Below are 12,288 nucleotides of genomic sequence, written 5' to 3' on the forward strand. Positions count from 1 at the left end.
TACTCAAACGTGTATCAGCATAATGTAAGATTAAGATATTTTAAAATGAATATAAAATATGCAGGATATCACTTTTAATTTGAGTTACAGTTTAAGAAGACAATTGTTAAATAATATGCATTTAAATCTATTCTTTAAAATCTAGAGGGGGAAGGGTGAGTATGATACTACAAGATTCCATGGGTTTATCTTGTATATTTTCTGCCCCAGTCCTTGGATCAGCCATTTCTTCAAAGATCCTTGGTTCCTTTTTTTGAAGAATGGTATTAGAAACTGTATCTGGGTGCTAGGTATACTTGCTACTGCTAGGCTGTCATTTTTACTGACAGCAAAGAAATATGTATGTGTATACGGAGCAATATAAGATGTATATATGTAATTTCTTTATGAAATCACCTTTAGGTATTTCTGTAGTAAGTTAAAAATGAGTGCATATTGATGTCTCCAAATCTAATCCATGGATCATTCTAATCTTTCTACATGATTATAGATTTCCACTCAATCATTGAGAAACCTGGCTCCCATCATCCACATTCCATTAAATTATGGAATACATATATGGGAGTATTAGAATTTTTGACTTGTACTGCCATGGGAAATGTTTTTATCAACTTAGAATACAGTACTTATGTGTAGCTCTTTTCCCTGTATTCTTACAGACTTCACTTATTTCCATGATGAGTTAGGTCAGCATCTTCCTCCAGAGGTTGTTCCATTTATTTGTCATATTGTTAGACTGTCTTGTCTTACCTGCTTTCTTGGGAAACCCTGGGATTCTCCCAACCACCTAAATGATTTTTTAAAACTTGCATACATGAAAATTCATGCTTTGTTTTGTAGATCAATGACTTTTGACAAGTGTACAGTGTCATACATCCACCGTTACAGTATCATACAAAATAGTTTTAATGATGTGAAAGAATCTGTGCTTCACCTATGGAACCCTCCTCCTGACCTCCCAATCCTGGCAATCACTTTTTCTATGGTTTTGACTTCCCCAGATATAATTAAAGTCATTCAGTGTGTAGCATTTTCTTTTCTTTTTTTTTTTTTAATTTTTATTTATTTATGATAGTCACACAGAGAGAAAGAGAGAGAGGCAGAGACACAGGCAGAGGGAGAAGCAGGCTCCACGCACCAGGAGCCCGATGTGGGATTCGATCCCGGGTCTCCAGGATCGCGCCCTGGGCCAAAGGCAGGCGCCAAACCGCTGCGCCACCCAGGGATCCCGGTGTGTAGCATTTTCAGACTGGCCTCACTTTGCAAAATATATCTAAGATTAATATGTGTCTTTTCTTAGCTTGATACCTTATTTTTATCACAGAATAATATCCATTGTATGAATGTCTCACAGTTTATCCTCGTGACTATTAGCACTTTACCTTTATTTTTTAAAAGTATTTTATTTATTCATGAGAGACACAGAAAGGCAGAGACACAGGCAGAGAGAGGAGCAGGCTCCCCTTGGGGAGCCCCATGTAGGACTTGATCCCGGGACCCTGGGATCGTGACCTGAGCCAAAGGCAAACCGCTCCGCCACCCAGGTGCCCCTCCTCCCCCCTGACGCAGGTAGGGAGGGTGGGGCCCATCCTAAAGCTGGGGATTTTTTTTTTCTCCCTTCTCCTATTGAAGGACATCTTGGTTTCTTCCAGTTTTTGGCACTTATAAATAAAACTCCTATAAACATTTGCATGCAAGGCATTTTGATTTCAACTTATTTGGGTAAATACATTGGGAATGTGATCCTTAGAGCAGTGGCAAGACCATGCTTAGTTTTGTAAGAAACTGCTTATGTCTTCAGAATGGCTGAACCATTTTGCTTTCCTGAGAATAAAGGTTCTGTTGCTCTGCATCCTCACTTGTACCTGGTGTTGTCAGCTTTTTGGATTGTAGCCATTATAATAGACCTGTGTTGTGGTATCGTGTTTTAATTTGTAACTCCTTAATGACTTAATGTTGAGCAGTTTTTATGTGTTTATTTGCTATCTGTATGTTTTCTTTCATGATATCTTTTCAGGTCCTTTTTTCCATTTTGTTGACCTTTAAGAATTCTTTGTGTATTTTGGGTATAAATCCTTAATCAGATATGTGCTTTGAAAATATTTTCTCCTTCTGTGTGGCTGGTGTTTTTCATTCTCTTAGCAGCGTCTTCCACAAAGCAGTGGTATTTAATTTTAATAAAGTCTTATCTTTTTCTTTTATGGATTGTGTATTTGTTGGTATATCTAAAAACTCATTGTCAAACTCCAAGTTATATTCCTCCCCCCCCCTTTTTTAAGATTTTATTTATTTATTCATGAGAGACATGGAGAGAGGCAGAGACACAGAGGGAGAAGTAGGCTCCATGCAGGGAGCTGGATGTGGGACTTGATTCTGGGACTCCAGGATCATACCCTGAACCACTCAACTGATGAGCCACCCAGGCATCCCATATTTCATCCCTTTTAAATTTGAATATTTTCTTCATTCTTGTAACTAGCCAAGAAAAAGTCATTATGTCCACTTTTATTTCTAAGACTTCATGGCACAGATTGCTCTAAAATACCCCCATGCAAATGTCACTTTTAGTAAAATATGCTTTCTTCCCCAAATGCTGCTTTTGTTGTTTCCTCATTTTTGTTTCAGATTTAAGTCTTAGTTTTGAATTTCCTCTACTAGTTTATGTTTCACTATGTTCTTTCCTGCTTTCCAGTTACCCAATTATTTCCTGTATCCCTCTGCTGTCTCCATTTTTGCTTTTTTTTTTATGGCCAGGATAGTTGATGATATTAATCACTGTTTATTCCTTCTTTTCTGTAGGCCTAAAGAAATGTCTTATATTCTACACATATTTATTTATTTATTTATTTTTTAAAAATTTAAAAAAATTTTTATTTATTTATGATAATCACAGAGAAAGAGAGAGAGGCAGAGACATAGGTAGAGAGAGAAGCAGGCTCCATGCACCGGGAGCCCGTTGTGGGATTCGATCCCGGGTCTCCAGGATCACGCCCTGGGCCAAAGGCAGGCGCCAAACCGCTGCACCACCCAGGGATCCCAATTCTACACATATTTATTGTTAGAAAATAGGGATCATGCATTATGAAAAACTAAGTGCTCTCTAGTAGCCTATGATTTTTTTGTTGTACAAGTGTAATTTACAAAATTATTTCGTGATATAATTTCTTATGCTGGAACTTAATACGGGGATTGTTCTTAATTATTTGATGTGCTCATTAAGTTTAATGGATTTCTTTAGTAGAGGCCTGTTTAGAGATTGTTCATTTTATTTTATTATTTTTATTTTTAAAATTTTCTTTATTTTTTAAAGATTTTAAGAGAAGAGAGAGCACACATGGGGTGGGAGGGGCAGAGGGAGAAGCAGACTCCCCGCTGAGTAGGGAGACCAATGTGGCTCCATCCCAGGACCCTGGGATCATGACCCAAGGTGAAGGCAGACACTTTGAGCCACGTAGACGCTCTATGGGATTGTTCATTTTAAACAAGTATTTTTAAAACTTCTTAGAGGACTTCACATCAAGAATAATTGCTTAAATTGTATTTTTAAGTTAGTTAATATTTATGTGTGTGAGGCTGTATTAATATTTTGTTGCTCATGGCACTAGAATTGCTAAATTGGTTGTACATCTATGTATTAGACTTAAAGTATAGACTCATTCCAAACAGAAAAAATTGTAGACTCATTAATTATGAATGCATGTATTATATGTCTCTGAAGATAGTGTTTACTTGTTTACTTTTTTGATATACTTAGTAGAGATATCATGCTGAGAGATGTACTTGATTAAAACAGATGTCCTGGGGGAGGAAGATAACATGTGCTGAGCTGTGTAATTTGTGGTAGGAAAGAAAATGAGAAAAAATGGCAGACAAAGGAGGAGGCTAATAGATTTTAAAATAGCATGGTAGGGAGTTCTGAATCTGATGTGGGGGAAGAGAAGTAAAAGATGTAAGTAAGCAGGTGTGTGTGTGTGTGTGTGTGTGTGTGTGTGTGTGTATCTGTTCTTGTTGAAACATGAGGAAGAAGAATACTGGTAAGAGGCATGAAAAGCCTATGTGGGTATTTTTGAAACTGCCAAGTAAAGCAGTAATTGGTACTGGGCAGTAGATATGCAAAAGCTTTATATATATATTGGTGGCTGGGTACTTAGTTGTAAGTGTACTCATGATAAATATGGTTGGAGGAGTGTGGTGATAAGTACAGAATGTATTTAAACTGCAGGAGAGTTGCATTCTGAGTGTTATAGTTGGGGGAGTAAGATTCTAAACAAAATACTTGAGAGGGTAAGATAGGATAAATAGTGCTAGTCTAGAGAGAAGAATCCCCAAGTTTGGAAAATAGAGAAAGAAAGAAGCAAATGAAAACTTAAACAAGTAAATTTTTTTTTAACATAGCTTATGATAAAATTAGGCAACGTAACTTACACATTTGCAGATAATTTTGCCTTAGAGCTGAGTTTCTAGAGCTATCCCACAATTATTTTAATTTTCTTTGAATCCATAGCTTATAATAAGGCTTTTCTTTTTTATTTTATGTAACTTTTCCCAGACCTTGGATTGTGATACATAATTCCTGCTATGTGACTTTCTAGAAGCTTATAATTTTAATAGATTCTTCTAGGGACTTCCCAGTTTCACTCCCCATCTCACCATTCCAGTATTCTAATTAGAAAACTATCTCTGCTCCAATTCTCCTATTCTTATCCCATTGTGTCTACTCTTTATGTTGCCTGCTTTGGGATCCAACACCTTTTATACACAGAAGTTTTTGAATACTCTCCATTTTATTGTCCTTCCAATCTCATTAAAAAAAAAAAAAAAAACTTTAGGTTACATGTCTCATGTTGAACATAGTGAATTGACTACTATATCTTTCCCCCTAACTCCTCCTTCATACTTACCTTTGTAGTCACTGGGCAAGGTGTAGTCGTAAAGCCTGGCAGTGAAACGGACTGAATGTGGCCTGGCTTTTAACCTATTGTTACTGCCCACTGCCCAGCCTCTCTGCTGTTAGCATGACATACAGTTTTCTTGTTACTCTTCATACTTTCCTTTTCTCCATTCCTGTATAACTATCTATGGTGCATTTGAGCTCAGAGATGTTGCTTAAGTTATTTTATTACTTCCTGGAAAGAAAAAAAAAAATCACCTGAGGATAAGTACTTCAGTGTGGAATTTTGAAAAGTTGTAGTGAAAAGCTTTTATAAAAAGATTAAAGTGCATAGTGACTAATGTCCTGGTAATGCGTGAAAGAAAAGGCTGAACATTTGGAAGGTTAGACTCTCTGTTTACTGCTACGGGAAAGACCATACAGACTTGGCGGGGGTCTGGGAGAATAGACAGAGGACATAGATTTTGTATATGGTCAGTTTTAGGTACCTATTAGAACACTAAGTGGATTTGGTGGTTGTGGTTCAGTAGTCTTTTTTAATCTAGAAGAATCTTCCTCCCCTTTTCATTTTTTTATGAAATTAAATTTTTCGAAGATTTTAGGTCTGTTATAGGATGTCTTACACTTTGGAATTGTTTTCTAATAACAGCTTAAGATTTAACATGTTTTTGACAAGAGTACAACTTAGGTAACATTGTGTACATCAATCACATTGGGAGGCATATATCGTCAAGGTTGTCCCACTGTTGGTGTAATCTCTGGTTAAGCTCATGAACCCCAGATTTCTCCTATGTAAAGGTATATTCGTTTGTTTATAAAGATTCCATTTATTTATTTGTATTTGTGTGTGTGTGTGTGAGAGAGAGAGAGAGAGAGCGCGAGCGACTTAGGCAGAGGGAGAAGCAGATTCCCTACTGGGAGCCTGATGTGGGATTCGTCTATTTATGATCTGTGGGGGAATATGATATGTTAGGACTCCCAATAGCTGTTAGTATTTGTTTTCATTCTCTCCACTCAATACCATAAACTTGAAAACCTGTTCTGTTATTTTAACCATTTTTAAAAAGTTGTTTATCATATTACTAGTAATTTTAAAAGATACCTATTAAAATAAAAAAAGGGCAGAAATAAAGTTGAAACTATGTGGAAGTGAAGTAGGAGAAGACAGTGGTGAAGTATCCCTTGTTTTTGTACACATTGGAGGGTGGCACTCAACACAATTATGATATATAACATTTTAGCTATTATAAAAAATGGGAGCAGTCCATTACAGCTATTCTAAAACATGAGCAACCTTACATTATTAGCCTTCTTAAAGCAACCCTGGTTAAAGTTAATGAAGTTTATTATTTTTTTTTTGTAGGTTTAAATGTAATACTGGATATTTATTTCTTTTAAGGTAAGTTTTTTTTATTTTTAATTTTTTGGAAATGTTACTATATTTGTTATCCGAGTAGTTTGTCTAGAAAGTAAATTTCTGTTACTAAAATTTATCGCTAATTTATCACCTAGGCTTATGGGCTTTGTTTATCATAGGTAAGAAAATTGTCTTCAGGGGAATAATGGTTAACTGCACATATAGCACATCTTATGTTTTGTAGTTGGGTGCTGAAGAAAAATTGGTAGATTGTCATGGGACCTCGGGTTTATACATTTCTAGTACATCTCAGTATTCAGAATTGCTTAGGTTTGTCTTAGGATCCTTTAGCTTTGGGTTGAATATTAGTTTCTTAGGGCTGCTGTAACAAAGTGTCACACACTGGGTGACTTAAAACAATAGAAACTTTCTCTCTTTCCGTTCTGGAGGCTAGATGTTCAAAATAAAGGCATTGGCAGGGCTGTGCTCCCTCTATGAAGGCCTTAGGAAATGATCCTTCCTTGCTTCTTCCTAGCTTGTGGTAGCTGCTGGCAGTCCTTGGGGTTCCTTGCTTCACTCCAAATTCTGCCTCTGTCTGCACATGGCATCTTCCCTCTGTGTGTGTCCTTTCCCTGCCTCCAAATCCCCCTCTCCTTATAAAAAACACCAGTTGTAGATTTTTGGTCCTAGCCTAATCATGTATGACCTCATCTGCAAAGGTCCTATTTCCAAATAAGGTCACATTCACAAGTCCTGAGTTAGGACTTACACATAAGTTTTTTAGGAAACAGAGTTCATCACAATACATTTGTGGTTGGGTCTTGACTTGAGGTGTAGCAATATCAAGATGCTGTGATCACTTTGATTCTTGAGTACTAAACTACTTTGGAATTCGTGTAGAAATAAAAATGAATCAGATTTCTCAAGCCAATTTAGGACTGTTTTTATAATAGACTTTGAGTGGCAGAAGGGGGTGAGAATTTTTAACATATATAAATAAAAGGACTGGTTATTTCTCTGCATTTGTGGGATTCAGTCTGACAAGAATTGTGGCCCTCCTGAGGTAGAAATAAGAGGGGAAACAGAGTAAACTAGGAATTTCTTCTTTCCTTTGTGTGCATACTTTTCCTAACAATAACAGTGTTGTCCTTTTTATTTATGTTAGGAAAGGAAACTTGTATAGTTGGATAACCTTTTTTAAGCTCTTTAATATTCTTGACTATATTAGAAAAAAAAAAGAGTACAATGTTATTGAAATCAACATCACCTTCAAAGAAGGTCTTAGATAAGCCAACCTAGCCCAGCGAACCTGGCTTGGAACCTGGCCCTTGGTAAGTGCCTAATACATATTTGTTATTAGTGAGCCTTTCTAAGAAAGTGAAGGAGGTTTGAGGTAGTCATGAAAAGAAGGAAAGATCTCCATCTTATTTTCTAGACATTTTTCTTTCTGGCTGGTTAGGGTACTTACTGTTCCAGTAATAGGTTTGGTTTTGTTTATAAATGACTAGAAAATATAGTTATAGTTTGAGTGTTCTTAATATAGGACGGTATATATATGATATTAGACTCATGTTTAGTTTCTGGGATTTGAGATTTGAAGGTGATATTCTCAAATGCCTTGTAGTTTAAGATGCTTGTGATTAAATCTTAAAAATCCAGGCTGTGTTAACATTTTCTTCATTCTCTTCCTCTATTTAAATAAAAATAGCTCTATTAATCCAACAAGCTGTAAAGTCATAATGTGGCATACCATCCTGTTTGAAAGGTGAACATTATTGAATAAAAATGGCTGACAGAAGTGGGAAGATTATTCCAGGACAAGTGTATATTGAAGTGGAGTATGATTATGAATATGAAGCCAAGGACAGAAAGATTGTGATAAAACAAGGGGAACGATATATCTTGGTGAAAAAGACCAATGATGACTGGTGGCAAGTTAAACCAGATGAGAATTCCAAGGCATTTTATGTGCCAGCCCAGTATGTCAAGGAGGTCACCCGCAAAGCTCTCATGCCGCCTGTTAAACAGGCAGTTGGACTACCAAATAATTCTATGAAAATGATACAGAGTCTCCATCTTCAGAGGTCAACTGAAAATGTGAACAAACTGCCTGAGCTTTCAAGTTTTGGAAAGCCATCGTCTGTTCAAGGAACAGGTCTTACTCGTGATGCAAATCAGAATTTTGGACCCAACTATAATCCAGGTCAGACAGTGAACCTAAGCCTGGACCTGACCCATAATAATGGAAAGTTTAACAGTGACTCACATTCTCCTAAAGTTTCTGGCCAGAATAGGACGCGCTTATTTGGTCACTCTCCTGGTCCGGAGTTCTTGGATGTAGAGAAAACTAGCTTCTCTCAGGAACAGTCTTGTGATTCAGCAGGAGAAGGCTCGGAAAGAGTACATCAGGATTCTGAGTCTGGTGATGAACTTAGCAGCAGCTCCACTGAACAAATAAGGGTAAGATGGAAAGTAGAATGATGGATACTTACACCGCTGTAACAAAAATACTACAGGTTTCATTTAAAATCTTTGTAGGATAGGAATTGTTCATTTTGCTTTGTTTTTAGAATACACAGGTTCTATCCTGATTTAGTGAGATGGAGAATAGTATAATAACTTGTGCGTTCATAACGGTTGACCTTACAGTTTCCATAATTCTTACACTTTTATAGGGCTGGAATTATATAGGCTAGAACTTACAGGGCTGAACTTTATATGTGGAAAAGGATTTTTTTTCTCTCTGTTGATCCTGCATAGGACTGAAAGGGTTTACTTATCCAGTGAAGATATTTCTTTTACTAGACAAAGTTTGTTTTCTAACTATACTCGTTTTGACTTGTTTCTGATAAGTTTTCAGGTAATAATGAGTATATGGGGAAAGATACCCATGGAATGTTAGCTACTTATTCTTTGAAACTGGTTTATTAACCTTGAATATTTAAAAAAATAGAGCTCACAAATCTTTGCCTTCATTCATGTACTTTTGTGTCTTATGTTGTCTAAATATACACACTTGCTTTCTTGGAACATTATCCTGAAAAATATTTTGTGTCCATGGTTTGATTTCTTTCCCCCCTTTACCTAACTTTATTTTAAAATAGTTAATGCCATTTTCTCAAGTCAAGTGAAATAATCTTAAAAGCAAACACAGGAAATTGAACTTGAATGTATGTGGATAAGTCTAATAATTTTAAGTGAAATTGAAAATTGACAAATTTTTGGCCTAAAGTTCTGTTGTAAGATTTATTCATCAAGTCATTAATTGTGAGGCTGCTCTTAGGTGTGATCTGATTGTGATGAAAGTAGTTTGTTCTTCCTATAGCTTTTAATTTTTCTTGTGACATTTTTGAACAAAAGGAAAAGGAGAGATTTTCTATTTTTTTTTTTTAAATTTTTTATTTATTTATGACCGTCACACACAGAGAGAGAGGCAGAGACACAGGCAGAGGGAGAGGGAGAAGCAGGCTCCGTGCACCGGGAGCCCGACGTGGGATTCGATCCTGGGTCTCCAGGATCGTGCCCTGGGCCAAAGGCAGGCGCCAAACCGCTGCGCCACCCAGGGATCCCAAGGAGAGATTTTCAAGAAAAACTTTTGATGTTTGCGACGGAGGCAGTTATATGATGGTGCTGTCAGTTTACCATCATGTGTCTTAGCAGGCTTTTATTTCTTTAGTCTTTATGTGATACTTTGACACAGAATATTTACTGTTACCTGGAATTTTTCTGTTCATGTTCCTTACTGAACCTGAAGGACCTGGGAAAGATGTGTTCTCTATTACTGATAGTCATCACTGTTTTGCACACTTCAGATTATGTTTTATATTTAGGTACATTAGTAATTCTGGGTTCTGTTCATCATGCTCATCTTAAATTCACTGCATGGAAGTTCATGGCTCCTAACCTCTCCTGAGCCCTTAACACTGTTTGGAAACCCTGTTAGTTAGGTCTTTCCAGTGAGTTCTTTTCCTAACTCTTTGTGGCAAGCGTTTTAAAATTTTTTCATTTTTTTCAGTTCTCCATTCGCTTGTTTTTCCCTGCCCTCCTCAGATACCCTTGTCTTCTGTCTCAGAGCCTAAATAAAAGCCTTGGGATGGAAACTCTTTGGCTTTGAGGAGGATGTATTGCACATCAGTTGATGGTGCTGGCTTTAGATTTGGATCTGGTTCCATAGTACTTACCAGTTGTGCCATAATTGGGGCAAAATACTTAACCTCTGTGCATTTCAGTTTCCTTATTTCAAAGTCAGGATCACAGGGTTGTTGAGGATTAAGTGGGTAACTATATCTAATACACTTGAACTATGCCTTGTGCATAAATGCATTTTGTTTCTATTACTACTTAATAAATTACTCTCAAGTCCAGTGGCTTAAAACAGTAAACATTATCTCAGAGTTTCTGTGCTCAGGAACACAGAAACAGATTGAGTGGTTTTAAATGCTTATGGTCTCATGAGGCTACAGTCTTAATGAAAGCTTGGCTGGGGTTGGAAAAGCTGCTTCTGAGGTGGCTCACTCACAGGGAGTTAGTCAGTCGTGCCTCTTCACAGGTGCTTGAATGTTGTAGACCAACTTTCCCTCAGAAGGAGCAGTCCAAGATGGAACAAGGCATTGTCTTAATAGCCAGAGTCTTAGAAGTCACACACTATCATTTCCTGTTTGGTTACACATTTCAGCTATATTTTGTGTGGGAGGTGACAACATAGGAATCCGAATGTCAGGTGATGAGGATCCCTGGGGGCCATCTTGGAGCTGGCTAGCAATAGTAAATTTTCAGTACAACACTCGTGGTTGTTTCTATTATTACGTCCACCATCAGATCTATAAGTACACCTGTATCAGTAGTCCCCTTTCCCCCTCGTACAGGGCAAACATTGCCTGTCTTATCCAAGGGCAGTCTCCTCAGGTCTGCTTTCTCCCTACCTTTTCACAAACCTTTTGCTAAAGATTTTGCAGCATTGTGCTCATATGGCTTTGTATGACTGATTATTTACCTTATTTTCTCTCTCATCATTTAAATCTGCTCATGTTTTTCCCATTTTAGTAAAGCTCTTCAACAGTACCTTCCCCTCTGAGTGTTACTTTATCACCCTTTCCCTTTACTTGCAACTTCTGGAAAGAGTTGTATATATTTGTTTCTCCACATTTTGTCATTTTCCAATCACTCCTTAACCTATTCTAGTAGGGCTTCTGGCTCCACCATTCTATATAAACTGCTTCTGCTAAAAGGTACTCATTGTCAATAAATTACAGTTGAAAGCATTTATACATAGTGCTATCACCACAGTGAACAAGATTAATAATCACAAGGCAATTTAAAATAATCTTTTATTGAGGCATAGCATACAGTCAAGTGCAATTGTCTTAAATGCATGGCTTGATGGATATGCACTTGTGTATACACTTCCATAACTATAACCTTGAGTCCCTTCCAGCCAATATCCACTCCCTTCCCCTTCATGTCTCTGTTTGGAGACTTTCATTTTTTCTGACTTACAATGTCATTGGACAGTCTGCTTTAATTAAACTTTTCATTTTGAGATGATTGTATATTCATATGCAGTTGTAAGAAATAGTACAGAGAGATCCCTTGTACTCTCTATCCAGTTACCTTCAATGGTAACATTTTGCAAAACTATGCTGTCAAGATACTGAGTATTTCCATCATCAGAAGCATTCTTTATGTTGCCTTTTTATAGCCACATCCTCTTGCCTCCCATCCCTATCCCTCCTTAACCCCTGGCCCCCACTAGTTCGCTCTCCATCTTCATAATTTTGTCATTTTAAAATATTATATAAATGGAAACATGCTATAGACCTTTTGAGATTGGCTTTTCTGAAAATTTAGCATAATCCACACACATACATATATGCAGAGAGAGACAGATTTATTTTTAGGAATTGACTCATGTGATTATGGAGATTGGAAAGTCCAAGATCTGCAGAGTAGGATGGTAGGCGGGAAACCATTGTTGAAAAAGGGAAAAGCCAGGGAAAAGCCATTGTTGAAATTAAAATTCCAAGGTTAAAAAAAAAACAAA

The 12,288-nt window shown here is 37.0% G+C and overlaps 1 protein-coding gene across 27 annotated transcripts in view; it reads left to right on the plus strand.

Moving 5' to 3' along the window:
- ARHGAP12 (Rho GTPase activating protein 12) overlaps positions 1-12,288 on the plus strand; it is a 154,430-nt gene that overhangs the window by 10,410 nt on the left and 131,732 nt on the right. For 26 of the 27 annotated variants that reach the window (XR_012030865.1, XR_012030866.1, XM_072825473.1 and 23 more), the window contains 2 exons: positions 6,255-6,290; positions 7,957-8,708. Coding sequence is in view for 25 of the 27 variants with exons in the window: in XM_072825473.1 (XP_072681574.1) it covers positions 8,034-8,708 (675 nt within the window). In the remaining 2 variants the exon portion in view is untranslated. Of the gene's footprint in view, positions 1-6,254; positions 6,291-7,445; positions 7,580-7,956; positions 8,709-12,288 lie in introns of those variants that run through there. The other variant, XM_072825468.1, reaches the window with a different exon arrangement.

Source organism: Canis lupus, chromosome 5 (assembly GCF_048164855.1).
Source record: "Canis lupus baileyi chromosome 5, mCanLup2.hap1, whole genome shotgun sequence".
Taxonomy (NCBI): Eukaryota; Metazoa; Chordata; class Mammalia; order Carnivora; family Canidae; genus Canis; species Canis lupus.